The sequence below is a fragment of the Apiospora hydei genome (genome assembly GCF_038363865.1).
Source record: "Apiospora hydei strain CBS 114990 chromosome Unknown utg000009l_segment0_segment0, whole genome shotgun sequence".
Classification (NCBI taxonomy): Eukaryota; Fungi; Ascomycota; class Sordariomycetes; order Amphisphaeriales; family Apiosporaceae; genus Apiospora; species Apiospora hydei.
The window spans coordinates 2,007,038-2,034,846 of record NW_027117368.1 but is presented as its reverse complement, the minus strand read 5'-3'; the positions used below and the strand labels follow the sequence as shown (position 1 = coordinate 2,034,846).

Genomic DNA, 27,809 nt, shown 5'->3' with positions numbered 1-27,809 from the left:
GAGTCTTACAAAGGAGAACGTATAAGTTAGGCCAGATAGGAACGAAGATGATTTGCCTTTCCCACAGATGAAGGTATAAGCAGGTGCCTGAACTGAAACATCTGGGCATCCACGTCCACGTGGTCTGCAGGGTCGAGCCGAGTGGTCCATCATCCAACCAGTTGTTATACAGACACAACTAAGTAGGTTGTGCAATAAGTCGATGCGCTCGCCATCATCGTCGTCCAACATGATATTGTTTATATATGCCGTCAGATATGTCGTCAGTCTACTTGATAGGCACCAGGTCGACATGGTCATCCGCACCTCGGCTGCTGACTTTCGCAAGGGCGAGGATACCATCAAGGAGGCACTGTTCCACGCGTGGTAGGGGGAAGACGTGGCAGCGCCAGCAGTGGGAGAAGCAGGGAGAATATATTCAGGGGTTTGCGGGTGAAGGTGAGGCCCCGGTGTAAGCACCACATGGTTTAGTTATCGTGTCCGGTATCTCGTCAAGCCAAGTTCACGGAGAGAAAATAATTACTCGGAATACAGAAACAGTTTTAACCGTACGGAGTCAGATACGAAGGAGTCGCAGTTGCTGCACCACCAGCACAAATCGATTTAGCCCCGGTGCCCGCTGAACAGCTTTTCATCTAGTTATTCTGGATTCATGATACTCCCAAAGCACAACAAACGAGCCTCCTCTTCTCATTCATCACCCGAGCCTCTAGAAAATGGCGAGTATGTTTGGCGGACTATCACATGATCAGTCAGAATTCAAATACCCCTTGGTCCTTGTATGCCTCCCCCTGGCATGTAGTAACCAGAGAATGAGGTTGCACTCACCTAGCAACGCCCCCTGGCACATTACAAGGCTCGCTGCAGACGAAGAAACTCCATCTCTTCTCGTCTCGGCACCGCTTCGCGAGCGCCTCGAGGTCGAATAGCTCGCCGATGGGACAGCCCCAGCCGCCTAGCAGGACCTCGTGCAGCAGCCAGTCCTTCTGGGTGGGCCAGCACTCGAACGACGGCTGGTCGCCCGCCACGGCCGAGAAGTTGTCCCAGATCCAGCGGAGCACGGCCTCGTCCTGCTCGACGCCGCCGAAGCGGTGCGGCATGACGTCCTGGTGCGCCCAGATCTCCTCGGGCGTCTTGGTGGCGCGGGCCGCCATGAAGCCTGGGAGGGTTGGGGTCGGGGGTCAGTGAATATGCTGAACTCGGGTGGCATCTGGTCCCGGGGGAGGGGAGGGGATCAGAAGGCTGTTCATCATAAGAAGAAACTCACCGGAGCGGATGAAGAGAATGTCCCCAAACTTTACCTCGGTCGCCTGAGCGTCTAGGCAAGCTTTGAGGTCGGCGACCGAAATCGAAGTAGAGTAAAACGAGTCGTAAGTCGAGACCTTGCCGTCGGGCTGTGATGTCCTCCAACTATGGTAATCGACCAGGATCCCGCGTCCTACGATGCCCTGCTCCGCCCACGCTACATCGAACAAACGTAGACTCTATCAGCAAACGCCAGGGATAAAATCAAGACGGCGAATCGTTTAGGTACCTTGGATCCCGTTCACGGTGCTCTTCTTCCCCTTCTCCTGGCCAAACCCATGGATCTGCTTCATGGTGACGCCGTTGTAGAACAGCTTCTCCTTCTGGTACCCAAAGTGCCGCAGGCCGTCCCACTGCGTCGAGACCTGCGAGTTGAAGGTCCAGACGTCGTCGTTGACGGTGGCGGGGGCCTTGGGGAAGATGTCCTGGTGGAAGAGGGCGCGCTGGAAGAAGGAGCGGTCCGACTGCGCGTCCAGGGGCCAGTTGAGTGAGATTCTTCAACCAGGAGTGAGTCAACGCTTTCATGTAATGGGGGTTATTTCAACAGATGAATAGAAAAACCACAAACCTCTGTCCAGTCTTAATCTCGTTGCGCGCGGCCGCAGCGACTCGGTCATCCGTCAGGCGGTTCAACGTCCCGAGCTCATCCCTTCTCCCCATAGAGGCCCCAGGCGGAATGATGCGGATCGCCTCTACGAAGAGGGAGATCCTCGAAGTCGGGGACGCCATTGCTGTTGACCTTGATGTTGGGACTCGGAGGCGCCATGGTTTCCCAGCCGGTAGGTTTCGAATCAAAGTCGGAAGTGGGAGAAGCGTCTGATGTATTCTAGTGATATATCGACTGAGCAACACGGGTAGTCGAACAGCCCGTGCATCCGTTCGAATGTCCTTGGCTTCATCCCGTCCCCGCATCCACCGGCAGCGTCAGGATCGGTACTAGAAAGCTTCGTCATTGTGCACAGGTACTTGGAGACCTTGCGGCATCGAGTAACCCCGTCCCTTTTCTCCCCCTCATCATTCGGGCTAAGATGTAGCGAACTACCAACGGAACCTCCACGGCAGTCTATGATACTAATGGAATAATGTCCACGATAGGTTACTGTGCGTCAATCGAATGGGATAGCTGGTTACTCAAAGAGGCACATCGCCAAAACCGTCGCATTTTCTACCATGGTAGTAATGTACCAAAATCATAATCTCTTATTCGCACAAGTTTATCACAATGTCTGAGCCGACTCCCCAGCCTGGTTGTTTTATCGCATCATCCCGCTAACCATGCGCATCACCTCGCACCACCCACTGTCGTCAATAAGGATGATATTCGCCCTCCGAATATGCCATGCGTTACTCCTATTGCCTGGCGGCCAGGTATCATCGGCGCCGTCATCGGACCACTAGTAATAATAGCGAAGTGGCTAAGCGTGCTTTCCTGCCAAGTCGGCTTGGCGCAGCAATGATGTCGTAAACTTGGTCATGATCGATACATCTATTTGAGGAACATCTCCTGTCCGTTCCCTCGGTTTCTTGCTCGGTCAACATGGTCGAGGCCGAGTACCAAGTCATCTTCGAGGGCGCCACCTTCGTTGAAGAGCACATCATCTGTCATCCTGAAATTAGCCCATTGTCTTCGCGAAATCCGTACCCAGGAGGACCTTACCATCTTGTAGATATGTCGCCTTCTTCTCATACTTCTTGACCGCGGCGAACTTGATCTTCTCAAAAAGCCTTGCCCTTGATGCCAGTTCTCTTCTCAAGTCGCTTCTTGGTTTCCGAGAAAGGTTCACCCTCCTTCAGAAGGAACTTGAATGGAATCCCATGGACCCTGGTCGGGTCATTCTGGAAGTGGATAACCTTGACGAAGTTGCGCTCGTCGGCCTCCAGCTCCTCGTCGGGTATTCGCTCAGCAATTACCTCCGTGTAATCGTTGATGCTCAGCACGGGGTAACTAGGCGAGAGTTCTCGATGGAACTGGTGGTTGTGAATCTCGTAGACTCGTATCCGACCGCCATCCTGCTCGTCTTTGATCTGCGCCTTCTTCGAAAACGCTTGGATGAGGTCTTCGACATGACCCTGCTTGTTAACAAGAACATCGAATGTATCCTGGTAAAACAAGCTGATTAGCACAAGCACTTATATACTGTCCACATATAGTTCACTTACATCCTTCGAGACACCCTCGGAAAGCCATGTGACCTTGACGTTCTTCTTGGTATCCAGCTCTGCAAGGCTCATCTCCAGAACCTCGAAGAACAGTGCGTCGGGTTTCGTTTGAGAATTTGCCGCGAAGTTGCTCTGGGGGTTGAGGATTTGATGAAGAGTCTGGCTGAGCACGCGGCGGACCGGCGTCTTGGGGTTGCCAGTCGAGCCGTTGATCGTGAAGAAACGCAAGTGGGTAGGTTCCACCTTCAATTCGTAGGCAACTCGTTCCGCCAGTTGGTCATACGTGATGCGGCTGCTCAAGGTGAGGCAGAAGTTTTCGTACTCCTTGTCGCAGCGCGTGGGATGAGGCCAGAACTTGACCTCTTTTTTCCAGTTCAAGAAATCGTAGTACTCAGGGGCGGTTTCAAAGTGATCCCACTTCTTGACACCATCGTCAGATTGCTTCTCGTTCATACGAAGAGTCTTCCCAAGGATGTCGCCAGGCACCCTGCGCTCTGGCATCCGCTGGAAGCAAAGGATATCTCCGTCTTGCAGCTCAGCTGCCTTCAAAGTCTGCTTAGCCTTCAAAGGCTCGATCATTGACGGCTTGATTTCTTCCCACATAGCCATCTGCTCGCCGGCGGGAAGCTTATCACCCCAGCCCATCTTCTTGCAGATCGCAGGTACCAGGTCTTCAACCTTCTTCTCTTTGCTAGCGTAAACATGTCCGACCCCCAGCAAACTCTGCTTCTCCGCGTCAAAGCACTTGATGAACAAGAGTATCAGATCTGTCGTCTTGACAACAACACCATTGGCATTGCTTTGGTAAGTAGGCCAGATGGCTTCGCCCTGGTCATCAGTTTCTTCAGCTACTTCTGCCCAAACCCGAAGAGCGTTATCTCGACTAGAACTAGCGGTTCGTTGGTACGTCTCTCCGACGCTGGGCTTGAGATCCATGATCGGCTGGTCGGGTCTAGTGGTTTTGTTTTGTCGGTTGACCATGAGCCATAGGCGGATGCGGCGTGGATCTTGCTTGATATCCTCGCCGATGATACTGAGCACCTCTTCCATAGACGCCTTCTTGTTGATCTTGTAGCTCCTCGGCGCAGCTGCATCGACTTTGGCGTCCCCATCAAAGTACGTCAGATCTGTGGACCCATGATGCTTGAATGTATCCTCATTCACAACCTTGACCATCTGATATAGATGCTGCTCTTCACGCTCCTTCCTCTTAGCTTCACGCGCAGCAGCCTCCTCTTCCAGTCTTTTTTGCAGATGCAGTGGAGAATCATCCTCGCTGACCGGCGTCAAGACCTGGTCTAGACGGGACTCACGAATATAGACCAGCATATAAGCACTCATCTGGCGCATGATGGGTGTTTTCTTCTGCACTGCAGAACGCAGTTGATTGTGGCTTGCTCGGTATTCGCCACCGTAGTTTTCTTCGAGCGTCTCCCTCATGGTCGCTTTGGTGACCTTATCATCGTCGAATTTGTAGAACCACCCGTCCTTGTTGGGCTTAAGAAAGGCGTAGTAATGACCTGCGTTGAGATCACCACTGTGGACCAAAACGCCGTGCAGCTTGTATACCCATGGCTCCGACACATCGGCTCCCTTTTCGAGGTATGGGGCGGCGTCAAAGAGGTCGGGGAACTCGAAGCGGTCGTTCACCTTCATCATGGCATCTCGCTGAATATCGTACTCGAACCGCTTGAGGTGAAGATGGAGAACATCGGGGAAACTGGTGAAGATGACACCCTTGTGCGCGTCCTGGTACTTGAAGTCATCGCCTGCCCAATACTTGTTCTCGCCGTCAAGTGTCTCCTGCTGGATGTAGTCCTTGAAACTGTCCTGCAACGTCGAAATGCCGCGAACGTTGAGCTGGATATCCCAGAAATCTTCGATGCGACTTGATTCATAGTCCACATCAATGCAGGAAACATATGTTTTGACTTTTCCGCTCAACATCTTTGGTAAAGCATCTTCGGCCGCGGTGCCCTTCATTCTCTCTTCCATGCGCTCCATTAGCTTGCGGGACAGCTCTTGTACATCTTGCTGTTCGAAGATATGTCGCGTGTCCCAGCCGAAGGACTTGGTAAGCTCGTTCGTACCAACCGCGGAGTTTGAGGTCTGCAATTGATAGAATAGTCTCTGGAGGGCGTATGCGCTGTTCATGATACTTTCGTCTTCGGCTGTGGGAATCTGATATACAGCCTTGCGAAAGGCATTGGTAAAGTACAAAGACTGGAGAAGGGGAGTTGAGGTAGCAAGTTGCGCCCTGGTTCTTGAGCCCAACAAATCCCGTTTCCTTCTTCGAGTCATAGTTGTTGAAGTTGTGCCAGAGCACGCCGGTCTCGTCCTCGACCACTCTGACGTAGGCCGTGATGTTGGCCGCCTCGTTCTCGCACAATGGTTTGCCCGAGTTCTCCCAAGGCTGTTGGAACATTCTGCGCAATTCGAGGAACCTCGTGAAGCCCCAATCGCTCTCATCCTTGGTGAACCGGTGGTGCGCTGTGTGGTAAGTGAAAAGAGAGGGGTCGTTGATGTTCCACATAACCAAGCCGAACTGTACGCAGCAGCTCCAATCGTCGGGAATCTTGCTGGGGTCTTCGAAGCCATGCTCCAGGTAAACCGATGCCTGGTCCACGTTGTTGCCGAATGGGAAAAGGAGAATTCGCCTGGAGTGTAATTAGTTAGATGACGGAAGTCACTACGCTGCGCGGCCAGCCAAACTGACCATGGGAAGCCACCGGCTTGGAAGACTGGGCCATGTTCTCTCTTGCTAAGATTCCGCCAGCTCTCTATTGTCCATGTGTCGACAGCGTCGTCGAGTATCTTCGGTTCTTCGAGTAAGGGTGGAAGGACCAGTTCTTTCATGGTCTCAACTGTATACACCAGTCAGTCAGTCTTACGACCAAAAGTTCTTCTGACAGCGCATTTTCAGAATAATGGCAGTAACGTACAGTCTGTCGCTAGCGTCACATTCTCGGGCTGGTCGACGTCAGTGTCGAGACTGTCTGGGTTGATGATTGCGACTGGTTCTTTCTCGTTTTCGGCGGGGACGATATAGTCGTCCGAGGAGTCGACCACCATCTCGTTGGGAGAATGGATCTCGGGATCGTAGCTCTGTCGAATTGACTAGTCAGTACATACACCAGTGACTTGAGCCGGTAAGAACCTGAGGGTAGAAAATTGCGCAAGAACGCAAAGCTTCTGTTTTTCCGAAAAGCTCGTGTGGCCCAACAATTATCAGAAGCAGTAGTAAAGGGAAGGAGCCAACGTGGGTAGCAGAGCCGGCAAGTGCGATTGCAAGGTCGTGGGACGTCAAAGTCTTACTTACCATGGCTGCGACGGGTATCTATAGGCGTCAAAGTGGTGCAGCAAGGACATCAATGAGGATACGGGTTCCTGTCTTCTTCTTGCTAATAATAGCGCCTGTTCAGCGAGGCCAAGCGGCTGGGTGAAGCTCCAGATGGGAGTTCTCGGCTTCGAGGTCGCAGTTGGCGGGGTCGGATGCTCTGACGACAATGATGAAAGGCGAATGAACAGGTGCGATGTGTGGTCCAAACCGACGAGCCGCAAAAAAAAAATAAGCTGGGTCAGCTGCCTCTGTGCCAGTAAGATGAGAAAGTCAATAGGTGTGGAATGGAACAAAAAAAGAGAGGGAAGAGGTGACGGAGAGAACCAGAGCTGGCGATGCAAAGAATTGTTGTCCAAAGACGCTCTTCCCAGCAAAGGAAGCTTACAAGTTTGGTGAGGTGATGTGGGCTGAATAGATTGATTTGCCAAACCAGCAAGCAAGACCAGTTCCGTGACAGTGACTGAATAAGGTAGCAAGCAAGGTTGACTGGTTGACTGGCTCTGGCACTGGCTCCAGCCGGATGTACGCATGTACGCCTGGCAGTACTTGCCTACATGCTACATGCTACATGCCAGTGGATGCTGGCAGAAGTGGGCTGTGACTACTGTGGAGGCATCAATTGGAGCTTTTTGGAGGGGGGGAGGGGGCAACGCAACAGCAGCAGCCAGGCAGCACGGCAAGGATAAACCGCCGCCACAGCTAACCAGTCGCCAGTGCTGCACCTACCGACCTGCCGCCCGACAAGTACTTCCATGCAAGTACATACATACTTTACTCACACTCCATGTTCGATTGCAGGTTGCTTCGATCAGTCAATTGATTTGCGTTGGCTCCCTTCTGCTGCCTACAGTAGTATCCATCTAGGCGGGCTGTTGTTTCCATTGTTTAATCGTACATGCCTATCGATACGCCACTAGAGAAATAACAATCACTACTTACCTCCTACCTACCAAATACCGTTCGCTATATTATTCCATGGCCCCAGCCAGCTATGCCACTGTCCTGTTATTCCACCAGCAGCCGAACTGGATGACTATTCTATCGCGACCAGTTATCCCATTGCGGGACCAGCTATGCCAGTCGTTCTAGAGTACGTCAAACAATCGAGACCTCTGGGCTTACTCTACAGAACCTTCAATTAGGTAAACAAAAAATTCATGATACATGTAGTAAGAGATGAGCATATCAATCGATAGATTTGAAATACTGATACTTTCCTCTGCACTGTGATATTCCCCCCACTTTCTCTTAGCTTGCTAGATGACGTCTTAATCAGAGACCAGCCATCATACCAATGGTAGTTTGTACCAATGCTGACCTGAATACTGGATCCTACCTCAGTTGAAGAGGCTTGAAAGGCATGCGTTCTGCCCAAGTGCGTTATGGACGTCAAAGTCTTAATGCCCACGCTTGCCATGTTGGAGCGTCTGTGAAAGTGCAATGCGATAAAGAGATAGGACAAGCCAACCAAGCAACGTTCCCAAGCGTACATACCTTGCGCTCCTCGAACTGAACTACACTAAACAATTTCTGAAGACTCTGAAAGTCATTCTGATTTGGTTTTCCCGGTTCTGAAACGACCTCTCAAGGGGTTTGCTGAGAAGAGTAGTATAACGTATCTGGCGTATGAGTTTCATTTGAAATGGCGGTGGTGGTTTTATTTTACCCCCCTTTCCCGCTACATTGGTATATCTGAACGCTGAATGACTAAGATGCTATGTATTCTTCACAATCAATCCTAATGTCGTAAGACAAAGGCCTACGCGCCGATACCTACGAGCCCGGAAATGATGACCCATGCCCAATTCTCTGCTATGAAACTGACTACGCCACTCGATGAGGATGCCCCCTAAACAGAATCCATAGTAGCTCGAGTGGCAAGCTGCTCATTCTTGTTTCCCAACTTTGAGATCTGCAGAAACACGTCGACTCCATAACCCTCTAAACTGTGAAGTTCCAAATTGCCGGCCCAGTATTCAGCATACACCCTACTCAGGGAAGCCCCATGCCCAGCCTCAGGTTCGGTGGCCTAGCCGAGAGCGACGTGAGCGAATCGTCGCTGTATCCGGAGCGGCCATCCTGAAGGCCTGTAAAGTTTCCGTCGACACGAAGCTCCTGCAGCGTGGCGGCCATGAGGGGCACTTGGGTCAGGTTCTCGAGACGTTGTCCGCTATGCGGTCCTCGGCTAAAGGACCATAGGTAAGGGAGGATGTCCCGTGGAATGCCACCGCCCTGGTCAGATATCCGGACGATGACGTGCTGCTGTGCCTCGCACAAAGTGACTTCGATCGGTGGTGGAGGGGCATGTCCCTTTTCCCTTTGTACTTCTTCTGGTGATGGTCTATGACAGCCTGGACGGAATTACGAAGAAGTTCTCCAATGATGTACTCCAGATGGCTCAAAATATAAGGGAAGGCTGCCCCGAGATGCCCGTCGATCTTGATCTCGGGAATGATAACGTCGGGCGGATTGGCCGAGCGTGCGAGTTCCTGCACGGCAGTACCGCAGCGCTCAATGACGTCTCTGGCTACGCACTTGAGGAAGACCTCCCCGATGAACTCTTCCGACACCTTGGCACCCGGAGAGAACCAAGGCGCGTTAAATGTTTCGCTGAGAGCGAGGTGCTGTTCAGCAATGACTCTCCTAGATATCCTCTGGCGACTTCCTGTTAGCACCGCCGCCTCTCATACGGGTATGGGGTCTAATCACCTACAGATTTCAGTATTGTATTCATAAATATATCCAATTCTTCTTGCGGCATCAACCCCCTGCACTCCAAGATTCCCATAGCCAACTTGGGTATCACGGTAAGATGCGCCCGTAGCATGCGCGCAATATCCTGGCAGAAGCGGTCGTTCTCATCGAGCGTCTTGATCTCCTTGACCCTCCGAAACATGTCGAACGCCGTATAGTACAAATCATACACATCGCTGATATGCGGGTTCGTCACCACAACATATGGGAGTCGTTGCATGTCTCGGAGCCTGTGGGCTATGCGGGTGGGTAGCTCAGTTCGCACATAGTTGGCCGATGAGAGGAGTCGCGACTCGGTCAGCGAGCGCCCAAAGACCATCAGTTGCCGGAGGGAGATTGGGCGAGCTTCTTTAGCAACCCACCTGGGAGGCGAGATCAGTCAGCGGCTAGCTAATTTGCGACAAAGCAAAAAGCAAACAGACGACATGGACGTACTCATCGAGAACCTGAACCGGCCTCCATTTCGTTGTCGTTTGTATTCTGCGACTCTGGGGCCGTGTCGTGGGCAAATTGGCCAGTCCTTTGTAGAGTGAAGCGGCCCGCAGAGCCGATGCTCTTGATGGTCTGGTCAAGCAGACGGTCCTTGTGGCGTTGTGCGCCGCGAATGACAACATGTTGGAGTTTCCATGCCACGACCAAGCTCGTGGAGCGGAGAAGGAAGAGGTTATAACATGGAAAAAACAGATACGAGGACAACGGCAGAGAGGGGGTATAAATCGAGGGTACGCATCAACTCTTTCGACCGGTCGAATGATGGCGACAGGAGGAGGCCAAGTTTGGACCGGTTTCGCTCTGCTCTGACGTTGCCTGTGTCGCTTCGAGCTCAGTGAGAATGCGGTGCGATGACTGTCACAAGCTTCCAGGGTTGGGAGGAGCTATCAAGGGCTGCATGGATGAGCTGGAGTTACCCCACATCGGTGAGATGCACCGAGAAAAGTACATCAACGATGCACTTTATCTTATCAATCCCTCCAGTCGTGAGATCCATTCAATGTTGCCCACCCCCGGACTTATATGCACGTATACACGGAATTGCCTCCTGGATGCATTTGGTCTGCTGCCCGTCTATGCGATTTTGCCCGGGCGAGGACCTGCTTGTCACGACAACGCCAGTGCGTGATCAGTATCACACTTTGCAATCGTAAGTGAGATAGAACATTGGGTATATCTCTGTAACGCCTCCCTGGACAGACATGCGAATGATTCTCGCTTTTCGATAGACGGTCCTGAGCAGAATGTGGACCCCGCAAGCATGGAAGTATAACACTCGGAAAGTATGGCTATAACCGGGAGTTGGTTGAGACTTATCTCAGTTACACTTTGTATATTTGTTGTCGAAATTGGCGGTACAGTATGAATCATGTTATCAAAAATAAGCGGGAGAGTAGAGCTTCCCCTTCTTACGCCAGTCTATATTTAGGTCTATTCCTCCAACGGATTCTCTTCTATACGCCGTCGGATGAAAATGACAACCCACAAGATGATAACCCGCAGCCAGGCGAGGTCAAAGGTCCTGGTATGGACTTCCTTCCCTGCGGAAATTCGGCTCATGATCTTGGAGATAATCGCAGATCAGAAACATCCCGGATGGACTTCTCTTGCATCTGTATGCCGAGAATAGCAGCACGTTTTGGAAAAGGCCAATTTCCGCAAGGTCACACTGGGAGTGCCGTGTCTCGACGATTTCGAGCATGTTGCTACTCCTCAAAAAAGGGAAATCATTCGTCATATCTGTCTCGATATTGAACTGCCGCGATACACGTCCATGGGGCCTAGACTCCCCAAAGTTTCGGCCGTCCCCAATCTCATTATCCGCCGACAACTTCGGCGTTCCCTTACTCCATATAGCTTTTTCGACTTAATCCGCTTCTACTTTGACCGCCTGAAGCATGTAATCTATGAGCCGTGGGAGCCATTTGATGATTCTTTGAGAGACAGGCATGAACAAGGTAAGTACCCACGCCCATGACCGATATTTTGAGCATCATTCTTATCCCATGTTGAATGTATCTTTGCCAACCGCCGCTGACGTTTATTAACAGATATGTCTTTCTCAATGAAACAGGGCCTTCCGGGTACGCTCAATACCCTGATACTGTTCGAGGACTCTTACAAGTTCTATGACTCGTTGCCAAATCCAGTGGTCCCAAATCCCTGGTTGTCGGATGTGATGATCCCTTACGAAGATCTTGGTGCTGTTTTTGCACAGAAAACTGCTACCTTGCAACAACTTGCCATCCCTTTCATGGTGCAAGCCGAAGAAATCGTTCAACGCTGTCAGCCCACTTGGAGCTGGCCGCGTCTAGAATCCCTGGCGCTCACTTCGCAGCTCTTACAGAACGACTGGGGCACACGAAGCGACCTCGAGAATCTGCTATGCCGCACCAGCGTCCTTGTGCAGAAGATGCCCAAGCTACAAACGCTGGTGCTGTGGAATGGCGGAAAGGGGCATGCCTGTGCCTTCATATATCGGGTAGACGGAGGCAGTGCTTCAATCACTTGGCGCGGGACGTGGAAATCAAGCTTCAGTCTCCGCGTGGTCGAGGCATGGCAGCTAACTGCCTCGAAGCTACCTCGATGTCCCGAAGTTGAAGTGAAGCAGGAGGATATTACAGGGGTAATACATTCCCATGGAGACGCTATCTATCATCTAAAGCTCCCCTGCCAAGTCATTGATCCTGCGTCACTTTGGCAAATACGAAGGGAAGCATACAGTTCAGCGCAGTAGAATGCAAAATTGCAGACTCTGCGAGGCTTGGTCTTCAGGCACGTTGAGAGGGAGAAAGAACATCCACATAGCGCAACTCCTTAAGATACGATGTGCACGCCTAGTATCTTATACAAGTGCATTACATAATCTAGCTTCTGTCCTGGGCCACAAGAAGTCTTTTCAGATTTGCAAAAAAAAGAATAGAACAACATTCATTCGCTAAAAGGGTATGGATATGTATTCAAGAATGATGGCATGGAAAACTGTTATCACGGTTCGGTCGATACGTTGAGCAACACAGAATTACATCGTTGACTAATAAAAAACTAGCTTATCTCAAGTGAATATTGGGAAGTCAAAGTGACATCCATTAAAAGGGGAATATCTCGGCTCATTCAACGCATTGTGCTCGGAATACCACACCGGACCGGGGTATACAATGAATCAGGCGCACCTATCACTGCTCTTCCACCAAATCCTACTCTCATCTCGTCATATGAGCTGACTTGACAGACACAATTAGCTCGTAAGCATATCCATAAACCATCTCTGGCCAGAGAAACGCGTCGGGTCAAACCAGGTCTTTGTTTTCACCCTCGTCGGACGCCCAGGTCCAATGCCAAGGTCATACGATAGACAGATACTGCTTATCTCAAGGCAACGCTCATTATACTCAGGGAATATCTTTCAAAGGCGTGTTGGGGGTATACGAAACCAACAAGCACTTAACGACGACCACTTCGGGCAACGCTGCCCTGCATCGACTCGAGTTCGTTCTCGAGTTGCTTGATCTGAGCGTGCGTTTGCTCGAGATCTTTGTTGAGGCGGTCGCGCTCGGCAATAAGCTTCTGCTCCCACTGTCGGAAACGCTGCTCCTCGACCTTAACCTGCTCGGTGAAGCGCTTGCGCAGGGCCTCCTCCTCCTCCTTGTACTTCGGGTTATCCAACTTGCGGGGGCGGGCCTCGCCAAACTTGCGCGTCTCCATTTGTTGCGCACGGTAAGCTTCGTAGTGAAGCTCCTCGGTGGTGTGGATGAGGTCCAGCATATGGGTGCGGATCAGGATTGACCGGAGCTTCTTGAAGTCACAATGGTCCTCGTTCTCAACCTCAGCAACACCCCACGAGTACTGACGGCCCTTCACGATACGAGCATCGCTGGTCTTCACATCCTTCTCCGAACCGATGACCGCGAAAGGCATGGCAGTCATCAGGCTGCGGGCGTGCTGGGCAGCCGCCTCGTCATCTTCCTCGACCGGTGGCTGGTAGATTTTGATGCTCTGGGCCTCGATCACGGCTCGGATCTAAGAAACAGGTCAGTATACTTTGTGGGGACAGATGTTTGAGGAGCCTGCTTTACCTTCGCCTTGAACTTGGCAAGGTCGGCTGGGCTGAGGGTATCGGCCTTGGCAATGACGGGGATCAGGTTGACTCTGGAGCAAAGTCTCTTCATGACCTCGATATCCAGAGGCTTCAGGGTGTGGCCAGTGGGTCGGATAAAGTACAGGCAGGCGTGGACACGAAGGTCGATCTTGTCCTGACGGCGCGGCTGCTGCTCCTGAAGCATGTACGACTCGTGCTGGTCATCCAGGAACTCGATAATGGGCATCCACGAATCTCGGTTGTTGACGTAGTCACCGAAACCGGGAGTATCGATAACGGTCAAGCGAACTGTAGACATAATATTAGAGATGCGAATCGACCATATCGGCGGCAGAAATGTATCGTACCCTTGAAGAACTTCTCCTCCAGCTCAGCCTTGGTGATCTCAATCTCAACGGTCTTGTCAACCTGCTTCTGGTGGCGGCGCTTGTGATCGGCGTAGTTCTTGATGGTTGTCGAGAACAGGGTGTTGATGAAGGTCGTCTTTCCCAAGCCGGACTCACCAGCAACCTAGCAATAGCACACGTTGTTAGACTTCTAGACCGAATCACGAGCGGTGCGCATGCTCGGTTGGACGCGCTCAACGTACCATGATGGTGAAAGCAGCACCTCGCTTGGCGACAATCTTGTGCCTCTGGTTAGGCAGATGGGCAATGCCCACAGGGCTAGCAGTTTCCGGGACTTGAGAAGCCATGGCGTCGGTGAGTTGGAGAGATGTGTATGGTGTATGGTATCGCGACACCCGTGTTTGTGGTGTTTAAACGGGAGCGATCGAGGTGAATTGACTCAGGAGAAGACCGCAACTGGGATGCAAGAAAGAGCGGGTCTTCCTCGTGTAATTAAAATGGCCAGACGAATGGGGGAGCTTGTTTATGATTTGATGGCGGGGGAAAGGCGAGTTATGTTGCAACAGCAGCGTTGGTCTGCCGTTGTTCTTGTCGTCCGAGGAAGGTTATCGAGCAGACTTCAGGTCAACAGGTAGGATGGAAGAGTTGGAAGAAAAAGGGTCTCGGTTGCAATCCAGCACCTTGAAGTGTCCTGATCCAAATGCCCCGAAATCGAACTCAACTTCCCCTTCGCTCTCTCAATTAATCAAAGCAGTTTTGGCTGGGCTGGGGAACATTGCTGGGGCCCGTGCCGAAGACCCCTTTCCTGCCCAGTGGCTTGACCGCCTATCAGAGACGTTATGGCAAGTACGCTATGCCAGGTCAAGCAATAGCGTGAGTCGGGGGGCAGCAGCGCAACGGAGCGAGTTGCACGGAGGGCCTACAGGCTACAGCACTAAGGACCTCCCTCCATGCACTTGAGGCCCTGGAGGCCCTAGACAGACCAGGAGACAGGCCACCACACCACCTTCTTCTCTCAACTCAACTGCCTGCTAACCTACCCATCTTAGTCCATCGATTTCGAACCGGCCCCCTTCCGCTGCCCTGGCACTAAGAGGGATTGATCATTGAGGTACATATCAATCAACCAGCTGCACAGCGGCCAGCCCGTGCATCTGCCTCGAGATCCAAATGATCATGGACCACTCCAGTTTTGAGATGAATCCCATCCAGACACCAGATCAGACACCTTAATGCCAAGGTTAACCTTACCTAGGTACCTACTCTATTGACTGTTTATTAATCCGTTCAAATGAGTACCCGCGCCAAAGATCCATCGCACTGATTTGCCCAAGCATATGAAGCTCTGCTGGTAGGTGCTTGCTAATAAAGTCCATCAATTCTTGGATAGTAGAACCAATTTTCGGAAGTGCCAGGCCATACACCGAAAAGTGGCGCCTCAAAAAGGCACACTGCCGGTAGCGTTTCGTTTGGTTCCGTTGAGGAAATCGACAGGGATTCAGGTTGGTACCACACTTGTGTGTACCTTACCTACAGCAGCTAAATGCACGTCTATCATTCCTTATCGCCCGATAAGAAACAAAAAGTTCAATTGCCCATGACATTTTCGACGCCGAGAGCGACGCTTCTCATGATAATCATAGAAGAGCCGAGCGAGTCGCGACAATGAAGACTGATTTCAAGGTAGGCTTCCCGTACCGTCCTACTCGGGCACCGCCGCATATTGACATCCTCGTTCCAGTTTTCCAATCTCCTGGGCACCGTCTATAGCCAGGGCAATCTTCTATTCTCTCCAGATGGCACCTGCCTCTTTTCGCCCGTAGGAAACAGAGTCAGTGTTTTCGATCTGGTCAAGTAAGCCAACGCCGCAACTACAGTCTTCTCCAACCGCAGTATACTGACTGTGCGCCCAGCAACAAATCACATACCCTCCCGTTCTCCCATCGCAAAAACATTGCCCGCATCGGCCTCACACCGCGGGGCAATCTGCTCCTATCCGTTGACGATGAAGGTCACGCCATCTTGACCAATGTGCCCCGGCGCGTTTCCCTCTACCACTTCTCATTCCGGGCGCAAGTGACTGCGCTGTCGTTCTCGCCCTCCGGCCGCCATTTCGCAGTGGGACTGGGCCGCAAGATCGAGGTATGGCAAGTTCCCTCGACTCCCGACGCGAATGCCGACGGTATGATGGAATTCGCCCCCTTCGTGCGCCACCATACACACACCGGTCACCACGATGATGTTCGTTACATAGAATGGTCGAAGGATTCCCGCTTTTTCTTGACTGCGTCAAAGGACTTGACTGCACGTATATGGAGCTTGAATCCTGAAGACGGCTTCGAACCGACCGTTTTGTCAGGGCACAAGCAGTCGGTCATCGGCGCATGGTTCTCCAAGGACCAGGAAACGATATACACGGTCAGCAAAGATGGCGCAGTCTTCGACTGGCAGTATGCGCGGAACCCAAACGCCCCACCGCCTGAAGATTCCGACGACGAGATGGAGGATGAGGACGCTGGGATGCGCTGGAGGGTTGTGAAGAAACACTATTTTATGCAAGGAAGTGCGAGCGTGAGATGCGCTTCCTTCCATGCAGAATCCAACCTCTTGGTCGCAGGCTTCTCTAACGGTCTTTTCGGCCTCTACGAGCTACCCGATTTCAACACCATCCACACTCTGAGCATATCGCAGAACGATATAGACTTTGTTACCATCAACCAGAGCGGTGAATGGCTGGCCTTTGGTGCCTCCAAGTTGGGGCAATTACTTGTGTGGGAGTGGCAGTCAGAATCCTACATCTTGAAGCAGCAAGGCCATTTCGACTCGATGAACTCGCTGGTATATTCCCCCGACGGCCAACGGATCATCACCACAGCAGACGACGGCAAGATCAAGGTCTGGGATGTCGAATCCGGCTTTTGTATAGTTACTTTCACTGAACACTCAAGTGGGGTCACGGCTTGTGAGTTTGCAAAGAAGGGCAACGTCCTCTTTACATCGAGTTTGGACGGTTCTATACGAGCCTGGGATTTGGTAAGGTACCGAAACTTCAGAACCTTTACGGCGCCGAGTCGATTGTCATTCTCTTGCATGGCTGTTGATCCGAGCGGTGAGGTCGTGGCGGCTGGTTCTCTGGACTCTTTCGATATCCACATTTGGTCCGTACAGACTGGACAGCTTCTCGATCAGCTTTCTGGGCATGAAGGCCCTGTATCCTCTTTAGCATTCGCGCCAAGTGGAGATCTTCTGGTCAGCGGCAGCTGGGACCGAACAGCAAGGATATGGTCTATTTTCAACCGCACGCAGACTAGCGAGCCTCTACAATTGCAAGCCGACGTACTGGACATTGCTATCCGCCCGGACTCTGCGCAGCTTGCGATATCTACTCTGGATGGTCAACTCACCTTCTGGTCCGTGTCAGAAGCTGAGCAGCTATCCGGCTTGGATGGCCGCCGTGATGTGTCGGGAGGTCGCAAGCTCGGAGAGCGCAGGACTGCTGCCAATGTGTCTGGCACCAAGAGCTTTGCCACGATCCGCTACAGCACCGACGGCAGCTGTTTGATAGCCGCCGGTAATAGCAAGTACATCTGTCTGTACTCAGTTAGTACCATGGTGCTATTGAAGAAGTTTACTGTCAGTATCAACCTGTCGCTCTCTGGAACGCAGGAGTTTCTGAACAGCAAGCTGCTTACCGAGGCCGGACCCGAGGGTCTGATGGATGATGAAGACGACGCCTCGGACCGTGAGGCCCGCAAGGACAACTCTTTACCTGGTTCCAAACGAGGTGATCCCTCTTCTCGGAAAGTCATACCAGAAGTAAGAGTCACAAGCGTGGGCTTTTCGCCAGCCGGCAATGCCTTCTGTGCTGCTTCGACCGAAGGACTTCTAGTCTACAGCCTTGATAATGATGTCCAATTCGATCCTTTCGATCTCAACATGGAAATCACACCAGCCTCGACCTTGGCTGTACTGGAGACAGACAAGGACTACCTCAAGGCCCTCGTAATGGCGTTCCGTCTCAACGAAGCCGGGTTGATCAAGCGAGTATTTGAGGCGACACCCTACCCTGACATCCCTCTGGTCGTGGAACAGTTCCCAACCGTGTACGTGTCGAGGTTACTGCGTTTTGTCGCAACCCAAACGGAAGAGTCACCACACATGGAATTCTGTCTACTTTGGATCAAAGCTTTGATGGATAAGCATGGCAAGTGGCTTGCAGCTAATCGAAGCAAAATCGATGTGGAGCTACGAGTTGTCGCCAGGGCCATCAGTAGAATGCGGGACGAGATTCGCCGGTTGGCGGACGAGAATGTGTACATGGTGGACTATCTGCTTGGCCAGGCTGAGAGTAAGAAGGAGGATGCTAGCGCTACACGCGCGGTTGAGGATGGCGAGGATACCCCAATGAAGCTGTTGATGACGGGCGAAAGCAAGACGTTGGCTGATGTTCTTCAGCAAGAGGAGGAAATCGTTTCAGAGGATGAGTGGATTGGCCTGGACTGAGCTCGCCCTGACTCCAGACCAGCTGCTTGCAAGAGATTGGGCAAGTGCCATCTCCGAATTTCTGCTGGAAGGTGAAGATGTCCAAAACCACATCCTGGGACAAGGATGCTACAGAGTGAAGGAGTCCGACTGTCGCTGCTTTCCGAGGCACTCAGCGCACTCACTGTTGGTGCGCTGTTCATTTCACACCACGCAATGCATTTGGGCAATGATATTGCTTGGGCGAAGCTTCAGTTGATTCTTTTGGAGCCTGGGTAACTGTTTTCGACCGTGTGAACCCGGCAGAAGAGTTGGTCATGGTTATGGGACGGCTGGGGTGATAAAACAGAGCTGGCCAGTCGTCCCGAGGCCTTGTCGCAAGTACATCCGGTTGGTCATAAAGATAGGGATGGTATGTTTATATATCGAACATCTGTCAATACAAATCTAACTCAAACTACCAAGTGATTTCTGGTGCGACGCTCAATGTGTCTTAGGGTCCCGTTGATATCGAAGGCCCCCATGCGGCCCTGTAGGCTAGAAGCATTGGATGGGCCAATGGTCCATGAATCTCAACCGGCATACGTCGGGATGGGTTTCTGGGGTCTAGCGTTCAGAATCGGGCGTGGCCAATTGCGTCTCGGTACCGGGGCGTTTACCGTCGGAAGGGATGACGCGAGTCAGTCAGCTTACATATATTGTTGCCTTGCCACGCCAGATTGAGTCACTTATACTCCGTAATGGCGGTTCCCCCAGCCTACATCTCTATAATCGTCATCAGCCCCAATCACTGAAGTCGGCTGAGTATGATTTCAACTAATATGCCAATGGAAAGAGTTGGATATTATAGTACTATGATTCGATATCACTACCAGGGATACATGCTTTGACATACAGAGTCATTAGCCTCTGCGCTCGGGGCCACAAAGCCGGCCAGGCACTCTAGGCACCCAGTCGCAAGCCGTGACTGCCTGTAGCATCTTGGTGTGTACGGCAGGCAGGCAGGCAGGTGCATATATCACACCCATGCAAGGTAGGTAGGTAGGTATGGATTAACCGAAAAGTCCACAGCCTCACTATGACCCGGCACCGGAACAGAACAGGCTGGGAGTTGCAGCTGCTATTCGTCGCAACCCACACTACCTTCTGCACTACGTACGCATTATTCGCCACGTAAGGGTTGCCTACTGTCTTTTCCCTCCTGGATTATGTCGGCCGACTGTTGATGAGTCTTACGTTTCGGTAGGCGCTAAAGCAACTAGGAGACATTGTCGCGACCCATACCCTCCATGAGGCCTCATGGCTCGTCGCTGCCTTGCGGCTCTTTGTCTGGTGGCGTTTGCTATACGAGACTATAACTACTTACCTCTCATAGTTGTTTTGCCCTCTGTCGGATTTCAACCATACGCAAATACAATCAAGAACTAGAGGCAAACCCCAATTGCTTGAAACTTGAGAGCAGTGTCTTGCAGGCCCGGTAGATTTGATCGTTGTCCAAGTCCGCACGCACGATTGATCGCTTGCGAAGCGGCGACGTGATGGACATACAGTCCCTCATCCGTGGTGTTTTGCCCACCATGGACGCAAATGCGACAGCCACTGCCGCTGCCGGGAATGCATCCAGCAGCACCCAGCACTTCCAGCTTGAGAGCCTCTTGCCCATGCTGGGATTGCGCAGTCTGCTGCCCATGTACGGGCTCGTGGGTACCTGGCTCGGGATCGACCCGACCTTCATCCTCACGGCCTTCGGCGCCGTATGGGCCCTCAACAAGGTCGCCCGGCAGATTTACGGCACGGCTTTTGCCGTCACCTCGGAATACTTGATGTCCACTATCCACATCAGCAGCAACGATGACATGTACATGCACCTCATGCGATGGCTCGCCGCCCAGCCGAAGATGACGAGCTCGCGGTCGCTGACGGCGGAGACGGTAAGCAAGACGGCTTGGGAGGACGAGGACGACTCGAACGTGTCGAGGGACAAGTCGGGGGTCTACCTCAACTTTTCCAACCAAGAAGCCAAGGCTGTAAGTTGCCTCCCTGGCTTTTTCATCCCGCTTTGTGCTGTGTCTATTGCAATGGTCTGACTTTTGCACAGCCGCCTCGCTTCGTTCCCGCTGTCGGACTGCACAGTTTCTGGTGGGGAGGTACATACTTCCGCTTACATCGCAAACAAGAATCCGTGTTCGACGACGGTGCGAGTTCTGGTTTCAGCACTTTCAAAGACAGGGAAGACTTGGTCATCTCCTGTCTTGGCAGAAACCCTGGTAAGTGTGGTTCGGCCCGACAAGAATCGCCCAGGAGAAAACATGCTGATGTGAATACAGAACCTATCAAGTCTCTACTGAAACACGTCAAAGAGTCGTATTACAATAACCACCATGCCAGGACTATAGTCAAGCGGCCTAGTCCCATGAACCTGCGTCGATATGGCGGCCGCCATTGCTGGCAACAAGTCGCCGACCGCCCCATCCGTGACATGAGGACGGTTGTTCTCGATAACCATCAGAAGATGCAAGTCTTGGCTGACATCAACGAGTACCTGCATCCTGCCACTCCCAGATGGTACGCGAACAGAGGCATCCCCCTTCGTCGCGGCTATCTGTTCCACGGGCCTCCAGGGACCGGCAAAACATCGCTATCGTTTGCACTGGCCGGTGTCTTCGGTCTTGATATTTACGTTATCTCTTTGCTCGAGCCTACACTTACGGAGGAGGACCTGGGTGCTCTGTTCAGCTCCCTGCCCAGACGGTGTGTCGTCCTCCTCGAGGATATAGACACCGCAGGCCTGAGGCGGCCTGCCGAGGAGCTGAACAAGGCCGAGGCGGAGAAGAAGGCGGACGGCGACGGCAGCAGCAAGGAAACCAGCAAGGACAAGGAGGCCCCTCCAACGACTGGAAGGTCAGCGACCTGGCCAAGGCCCTGAAGAAGGAGTCGAACAACGACGACAAGAAGGGCATCTCACTCTCCGGCTTGCTCAACGCCATCGACGGCGTGGCCAGCCACGAAGGCCGAGTCTTGATCATGACGACCAACGTGCCCGAGTCCCTGGACGAGGCCTTGATCCGACCCGGCCGCGTCGACCTCCAGGTCGGCTTCACCAACGCGACACGCGAGCAGGCCCGCGAGCTCTTCATCCGCATGTACGAGGCGGACCAGGGCCGGCGCCAGCAAGCCTCGGGCAGCGGCGCCGCAACGAAGACGAACGGGGCCGCGGTGGTGATGGCGGCCGCCAACGGGAAGGACCCCGCCGCCACAGAGAAGACGAAACGCGGCGAAGACGGCGGCGGCGGTCCGGCCGTCGCGCCCGAGACGCAGAGCGCGATGAACTCTGGCGACATGGACATCTCGGTCGAGGAGCTCACGGAGATCGCCGAGCAGTTCGCGGCCAAGATCCCGGAGACGAAGTTCTCGCCCGCCGAGATTCAGGGGTACCTGCTCAAACGTAAGAAGCATCCCCTCAAGGCGGTCGAGGAAACCGACAAGTGGGTGGATGCCATGGTCCAACAGAAGGCTTCCAAGTCGAAAGTTTTGCAGGTTCAGTGAGAAATGCAGACTTTGATCGTTGACGTTTTTTCAGGGGCTGCTGATACTGGGACGGATAACTTACGAATTGGGTCAACAGTATAGTATTACTTACATAGATAGAATGCATGTCATTTTATGACAAGATCATGGTTATATTGATCATAACGAATAGTATCGACCTCTGTGTGTTCTACCCGAGCCCATCACTTGTTTTCCCAGTGCAGCAGCGAGTGCTAGGAATACAGAAACCTCCGAACGGGGGCTTTCACACTCCCAATACCATCGTGCCTGAGCGAACATCGCGGTCAAGGCCAAATAATAAACCAACAGGGAAGATGCGACAATATTTCGCCAGTTGTTTCTTACATCTTACACCAACGCATTTTCCAGCCACCAAGCCAACAGACAACTCCGGAATGCAAAGTAAAACATGATAACTTCTAGTAAGTTTTCCAAGGCTGCCTCTATCGAACAGTGAGTGAAAGACCCGTTCGCCTGCTATCCGGCCTCGACAACAATGAGGCATGTGGAAATCCTCCCCAAGTTCAAGTCTATTCATTCGTTCTCCCCCAGGCATCAATTTGACGAGGAGCAGTCAGCGACCACGCAGGCGCAAGCCCTCTCGCACGCAGGGTCGGTGGCGATGACGACCATGTGCTCCGTGCAGTACGCGCCGTTCCAGTTGCAGCCGTTGCAGTACAGGTCGATGCTGCACCGCGCGCCCGCGGGCCGCCAGTGATCGATCTTGAAGGCGAGCCCGATCCGCGGCGTCCCCTTGGAGACGGCGGCACCCGGCGGCGGCGGCGGCGCGCCTTGGTCCCGGCCTTGGCCCGGACTCGCGCCTTGGTTCTGGGTGGTTTCGTACGATCCGCCGCTGCTGTCGGACCACCACCGGGCTCCCCCGCTCCGGTCCCCGGGGGCAGCCCAGTTGCCGGTCGTCCAGGAGGAAGGTTGGGCGAGAACGGGGGCAGCGATGGCGGAGACGACGAGGACGTAGGTTAGGAATAGGCTTCCGAGGGAGGATCTGTTCATCGACGCCGCTCCGGCCGCGGTCATCGTCACCATCCGCTTTTCTTGTGATAATGGTTGGCCACCTCTCGCAGTAGTGGCAAAAATCTGGGTCCCGACAGGAGAAGACCCGGTCTGTTTCCGATAGCAAAGAATGATATCCTTAGAACTGTATATATGTATGAAAAGTTAGGATACAAAATAAAATGGTATGTGTCGGAATTTCTAGAGGTCTTCGACGAGCTGACGGGCTTTTCGACAGTGAGATTCCGTCTCTTGTCAGCGTAGTGGCACTGCCTAAAGTGAGTATGCATGCAGCCAAGTAGTGCAGTTAGTAGGTTGGTTCGGGGGCGTTTGTATCTAACTGCGCCCATTGCAACCCTCCCGCCTCATTCTGGTCATAATCCTTGGAAGGATTGGGAGGGAAGCTGCAGAAGCCGCAGTGCTTTTACATACGTAGCAGCAGTGCTGGCCACCCACGCCCCTGTCCACACTGATCACTGACCGCTACCTGAACGACGAGGGCAATGCTTACACAGGGAGGGGAGGGGGCGTCCAGGACACTATCCAATCATGCCTGTATTTGTACTGAGCTACCCCCAAACCCGTGCATCTTACTGTTTAAGCGCCTCGAATAAAACCGCCAGGACTGTTACAACACTGTGGCCGTGGTGGTGCTCGCACACACAGTGCCAGAGTGCTTATCAATACACGTGGAAGCAATTCCTATATTGTGTAAGGCTCGGATGATGTACATTATCTGCTGCCACGGCTCATACTGCCGTAGGCAACTTCCCCCTAATCCATCCCTACCTTTATTCGGCCTCAAAAGTAGGCCCCTTCTCGTCCATCTTGACCACCATGTCATGTTGCACCCTCAGCAATTGACTCGAGCTCAAGGCGCGCGCCACCGTCGTTTCGTTTTTCTCTACTACCATTCGCCGCAGCGCTCTGATCAGGAAGCCTGCCACCAGGTCGACGCTCCACGTATCAGGGATCATGGCCAGGACTTCGTCGATATTGTACCAGCCGCCGAAGCGCTCCAGCAGCAGGCCCGTCTGCTCCACTCGATCGCTGATATCCTCAATGGCCAGAAACTCGCTCAGCAGTGCCCGGAACAGATGAGCTTGCTGGTCCTGTGTCGGCGGAGCGCTTTCGCGTCTCTTCGGCGCCTTGGATTCGGCCGGAACCGAGGCTCCGGGCGAGGAAGGACCTGCTTGGTAAATGCTGTAGATACTTGACCCGCCCCGTATACAGTAGGCCACAGCCGTGTCATAATCACCAAGATGGTGGATAAGCAACCTGAGTGCATTTTCATGCTTGCGCTCCCGACCATCAAGAATGATGGTCTCCGGAACCAGTAAGTCCTCCGCGGTAGCGTTGAGCCCAGCAATGCGAGCCCTAATCGCAGCTGAGTCGTAATCATGGGTACCGCCAAGGAGTTGCAGGAGACGCAAGCGACTCTGCCAGACCTCGTTGTCCGGTGGCGCGTTATCTGTCAGGAACTGGCGGTACGTAGGCTTCAATGGTCGCAGGGCTCGATATGCCGCGTATGTTGATACAAAGACCTCGCGAGCTTCGGCCGAAGACTTTAAGTGTGTGATGACGATGTCCAAATAGTAGTTGATGAGCTCGTTGACATAAATCGTGTGTCCTTGGCCAAAAACGAGATACTCCAGGTAGTATTTCACAGCATCTGGTGCCTCAGCCCGTAATATTTCAACCACTTGGGCTGGCTGGAACTTCGGCGCACGTCCTTTATCCTCGGCGAAGACTTGAACACCAAGCTTCGGGTTGCGATTCGCAAGCCAAATGCCATATTCTTGCACAAGAGCTTGACTAGTGATCTTCTGCAGATACTCGCGTACGCGTTGCTCTCCATCCTGAAGCTCCCCTCCGTCATCTTGCTCGCCCTCAATGGCTCGCCTCCAGGTGCTAAGCACTTCGGCCGCCATCTTTCGGCTCTGATACAAGCGGCTCAGCACAAATAGTCGATGGTACGACTCAATGAGGGTCTCAGCCCGGTCGAAACAGTCAACGCCGGTATCAACCAACTCATATAGCTCTGACCGAACAGTTCGCCCCTTGGGAAGCCCTGGTGGCGACTTCTTGTCAAGCTCAAGCAGGATTGCCAATAAAGCGGCATCAACGGTACGAAAGACTTCGTTTTCGTCCTGAACGCTACCAAAGCCCTTTTTGCGTCTCCAGGCCGTAAGGAAGCGCTTGAGAAACTGCAGTACGAGCGGCGACAGTACGCTCACACCGGATCGGCCTTTATCAAACGAATCGCTGGCAATATACTGCTCGGCTGCCGCCTTGACACCGCCGAAGATCCAAATGCCTCGTCTAGTTTCTATGACCTCGTTCCTAACACCGGGTATCAAAGACAAGACCACACGAGGGTCCAGAAGACTGTCGATGAGAACCTCCTCGAGAGCTTGCAGCTCCCTCTCCCCAAGCGGGCTGCTCTCCGATTGAAGAAAGCTCGTCAAAAGGAGAATGCCCCCTCTTTGCCGTATGTAATTGAATGTGAGAAACTCGAGTTCCGACTTTGCGTCGCGACCCCTGAACGAGTTAAGCACGGCATATAATGCTAGTCGCTTAGAAACAGGATCGCTGTTGGTGTTGAAGGCTGCCTCAAGCTGGGCTTCCCATTGCAAGATCAATGGATTGCGCAAAGCCCACCATATGTGATCGCCAGACCAGACAACTAGCCGAGAGGTTGAGCCGGCCAGTCTCCGTGCAAACTCCTCTTCCTCCGCGTTGCGGGTGCTCTCCCAGCCTTCAGGCAATGACTCGTCAGGTGGAGAATCATTGTCTCTGTCAAACAATTCCCGCTCTCTCGTCACCCGCTCCATAGACAGTGTCGTCCTGGAGTCAATGCTGCGAAGGGACGTGGTAGAAGCTTCGATTGCGCCCGAAGCAAACGGTGCAAATTTTTGCTGACGAAGTCTCTCAACGACCTCCGGAAAATGCGATTTATCTGTGCTGAGAAGTGAGCGGATTCCCAGTGTCTGAGGAACCCGAACCGTGACTGCAGCAGGCACCGGTGGCTCTAGCCAGAACTTGAGAGGCTCGGCTATGCTCCCGTCAGAGTCCCATCTTTGGATCTCGAGTCCGTTATGTGAACCATCATCGAACTCTCTACCCATGGATGCGAGGACGTAGCCTTCTTCTTCGTCTCCTAGCGATGGCCTCGAAGAAGATAGGTCGGGAGGGCCTCCGTCCACAACAATCTCCTTGGGATATCGATCAAACTCAATGGTAGGCCTAGTAGGATCACCATCCAAGTTGACAAACATCCCAATTCCACGCTCGAGTGGGCCCGTCCCGGTAACCAAAAGGAATTCCTCGGCGCTGGGCGACACGATATGAGGCTTCAAGAAGCCTTGTTGTGGCTTGGGTGCGAATCCCAGTTGGTTGCTATGGGATGGAGCTCCTGAAGCTGGCTGAGGCGTCCCCCTCGACTAGGAAATTGGTCTGGCGGCTGAGGTGAGCCAGTCGATTCGGGGGAGTGGTAGCCTGTCGGGATGTGGGATCATCTTGGTCTCCAGATCGCGGATTAAGCTGGCGAGTGGCACCGCTTATCAGATTACCTAGGCTTGTGCCCCTACGATGCGCTTGAGAGTCATGGCTCTCGCCCGGCCGATTCTGTGCCGAAGAGGCGCTCCGCAAGATCCCGCCACCTTCTACCGCTGAGATATCTTGGGCTTGGCCGATGGTATTGCCAGGTTGAGACTCGTCTAATGATGATATTGACATCAGGGGGATCTTTAGCTGGCGGTCAATCTCCAGCAGAGCATAGTTCCGCGAGTCTGCCACACAAGCAATTGAGTCTCTACGAACAGACAAGGTACTGCCTGGGAACCCGATCTCCTTGATAACCCGGGGTTCGTCGCCAATTCTGACAACCTGGACCTTCCGGTTCAAAGACAGCAGGATAGCTACACCCCGCGCATCAACGTTGTCGGCATCGGCACCATACTCGTTCAGATCTACGCCGCCGACCCAATTGCAGTTTCGAACCTTGCTGAAGATGGGGCTCAGTTCAGGGAGAGAGTAGAATGTCACCGTCCAATTACACAGGATGCAGGCCTTTCCCACGCGCGGGAGAAGTAGGATCTGCTGTACGCCTGGTTTCGAACTACTGGCAGTACCTGGGGTTTCCGAGTATGTCGGCTGCAACCTCGTTGCGGGGATGAACTGGGAAGTGGTGGTCTTGTCGGCAGGGTCGGGAGGATCTGGACGAAATGGATGACCTCGGATGCAGACGTGCCTATGTACAAATTGCCGTCTAACCAGAGGGCTAGTCAGTAAAGCTGGCCTGATGCGATACGTGAAAGGGCTTACGGGACCGGCGAACCTAGGTATTCGACGCAATTGATCTTGATATCGTCGTCATTGCCGCCATCGGGGGATAGCGGGACATCCTTCAGCAGGGTGCGCAAGACGTAGGGGCCGGTCTCGAGGTTGGAGTAACTCGGTTTTCTGGGTGATGGTTTTGCATCCTGCACATCGGAAGCCATAGCTCAGCATGGGCGTCAAATTATCATCATAAAAGGCGTCGTCGATGGTCCATGGCCCTGGGTGGTTTGCGACGGGAGTGTAGCAGTGCAGTGACGAAAGCAGCCTGGTTGGCAGCCTGGCGACACAGCTTCCGGGTCTACCTTGCCTAAGTACAGTGCCAGCCAGGGCAGATCGCAAGGCTGGGGGGGGCCGCTAAACGGCCTAACTGCAGGTGATGTGCACTAAAGATAGCTGCGTTGTTGGCGGGAGCTCCGCAGTAAACCGCGCT

General features: G+C 53.0%; 9 protein-coding genes across 9 annotated transcripts; 3 read left to right on the top strand and 6 right to left on the bottom strand.

Annotated features, from left to right (window-relative positions):
- Positions 1 to 709: 709 nt before the first annotated feature.
- PG997_012414 (uncharacterized protein) lies at positions 710 to 2,034 on the bottom strand (the record flags this gene model as incomplete). The annotated part of the gene is made up of 5 exons (XM_066816728.1): positions 710 to 737; positions 829 to 1,159; positions 1,268 to 1,462; positions 1,535 to 1,800; positions 1,874 to 2,034. 5 exons carry the CDS (start codon positions 2,032 to 2,034, stop codon positions 710 to 712), a joined length of 981 nt encoding a protein of 326 aa, XP_066662420.1.
- Positions 2,035 to 2,791: 757 nt separating this feature from the next.
- PG997_012413 (ubiquitin carboxyl-terminal hydrolase) lies at positions 2,792 to 6,787 on the bottom strand (the record flags this gene model as incomplete). Its single annotated transcript, XM_066816727.1, has 8 exons — positions 2,792 to 2,904; positions 2,963 to 3,030; positions 3,107 to 3,405; positions 3,466 to 5,658; positions 5,690 to 6,122; positions 6,182 to 6,329; positions 6,408 to 6,570; positions 6,785 to 6,787. The coding sequence occupies 8 exons, from the start codon at positions 6,785 to 6,787 to the stop codon at positions 2,792 to 2,794; spliced, it is 3,420 nt and encodes a 1,139-aa protein (XP_066662419.1).
- A 2,010-nt stretch (positions 6,788 to 8,797) lies between these two features.
- On the bottom strand, positions 8,798 to 10,173 carry PG997_012412 (uncharacterized protein; the record flags this gene model as incomplete). The annotated part of the gene is made up of 4 exons (XM_066816726.1): positions 8,798 to 9,146; positions 9,194 to 9,470; positions 9,515 to 9,921; positions 9,995 to 10,173. The coding sequence occupies 4 exons, from the start codon at positions 10,171 to 10,173 to the stop codon at positions 8,798 to 8,800; spliced, it is 1,212 nt and encodes a 403-aa protein (XP_066662418.1).
- Positions 10,174 to 11,615: 1,442 nt separating this feature from the next.
- Positions 11,616 to 12,287, top strand: PG997_012411 (uncharacterized protein; the record flags this gene model as incomplete). Its single annotated transcript, XM_066816725.1, has 1 exon — positions 11,616 to 12,287. One exon carries the CDS (start codon positions 11,616 to 11,618, stop codon positions 12,285 to 12,287), a length of 672 nt encoding a protein of 223 aa, XP_066662417.1.
- Positions 12,288 to 12,994: 707 nt separating this feature from the next.
- On the bottom strand, positions 12,995 to 14,343 carry PG997_012410 (cell division control protein 12; the record flags this gene model as incomplete). The annotated part of the gene is made up of 4 exons (XM_066816724.1): positions 12,995 to 13,570; positions 13,627 to 13,937; positions 13,997 to 14,159; positions 14,239 to 14,343. The coding sequence occupies 4 exons, from the start codon at positions 14,341 to 14,343 to the stop codon at positions 12,995 to 12,997; spliced, it is 1,155 nt and encodes a 384-aa protein (XP_066662416.1).
- Positions 14,344 to 15,661: 1,318 nt separating this feature from the next.
- On the top strand, positions 15,662 to 18,499 carry PG997_012409 (uncharacterized protein; the record flags this gene model as incomplete). Its single annotated transcript, XM_066816723.1, has 3 exons — positions 15,662 to 15,679; positions 15,738 to 15,850; positions 15,910 to 18,499. The coding sequence occupies 3 exons, from the start codon at positions 15,662 to 15,664 to the stop codon at positions 18,497 to 18,499; spliced, it is 2,721 nt and encodes a 906-aa protein (XP_066662415.1).
- A 1,517-nt stretch (positions 18,500 to 20,016) lies between these two features.
- PG997_012408 (mitochondrial chaperone BCS1-B) lies at positions 20,017 to 22,024 on the top strand (the record flags this gene model as incomplete). Its single annotated transcript, XM_066816722.1, has 4 exons — positions 20,017 to 20,505; positions 20,577 to 20,745; positions 20,806 to 21,208; positions 21,265 to 22,024. The coding sequence occupies 4 exons, from the start codon at positions 20,017 to 20,019 to the stop codon at positions 22,022 to 22,024; spliced, it is 1,821 nt and encodes a 606-aa protein (XP_066662414.1).
- A 558-nt stretch (positions 22,025 to 22,582) lies between these two features.
- PG997_012407 (uncharacterized protein) lies at positions 22,583 to 23,062 on the bottom strand (the record flags this gene model as incomplete). Its single annotated transcript, XM_066816721.1, has 1 exon — positions 22,583 to 23,062. One exon carries the CDS (start codon positions 23,060 to 23,062, stop codon positions 22,583 to 22,585), a length of 480 nt encoding a protein of 159 aa, XP_066662413.1.
- A 767-nt stretch (positions 23,063 to 23,829) lies between these two features.
- On the bottom strand, positions 23,830 to 27,540 carry PG997_012406 (uncharacterized protein; the record flags this gene model as incomplete). Its single annotated transcript, XM_066816720.1, has 3 exons — positions 23,830 to 26,412; positions 26,483 to 27,290; positions 27,365 to 27,540. 3 exons carry the CDS (start codon positions 27,538 to 27,540, stop codon positions 23,830 to 23,832), a joined length of 3,567 nt encoding a protein of 1,188 aa, XP_066662412.1.
- Between the last annotated feature and the right edge of the window lie 269 nt (positions 27,541 to 27,809).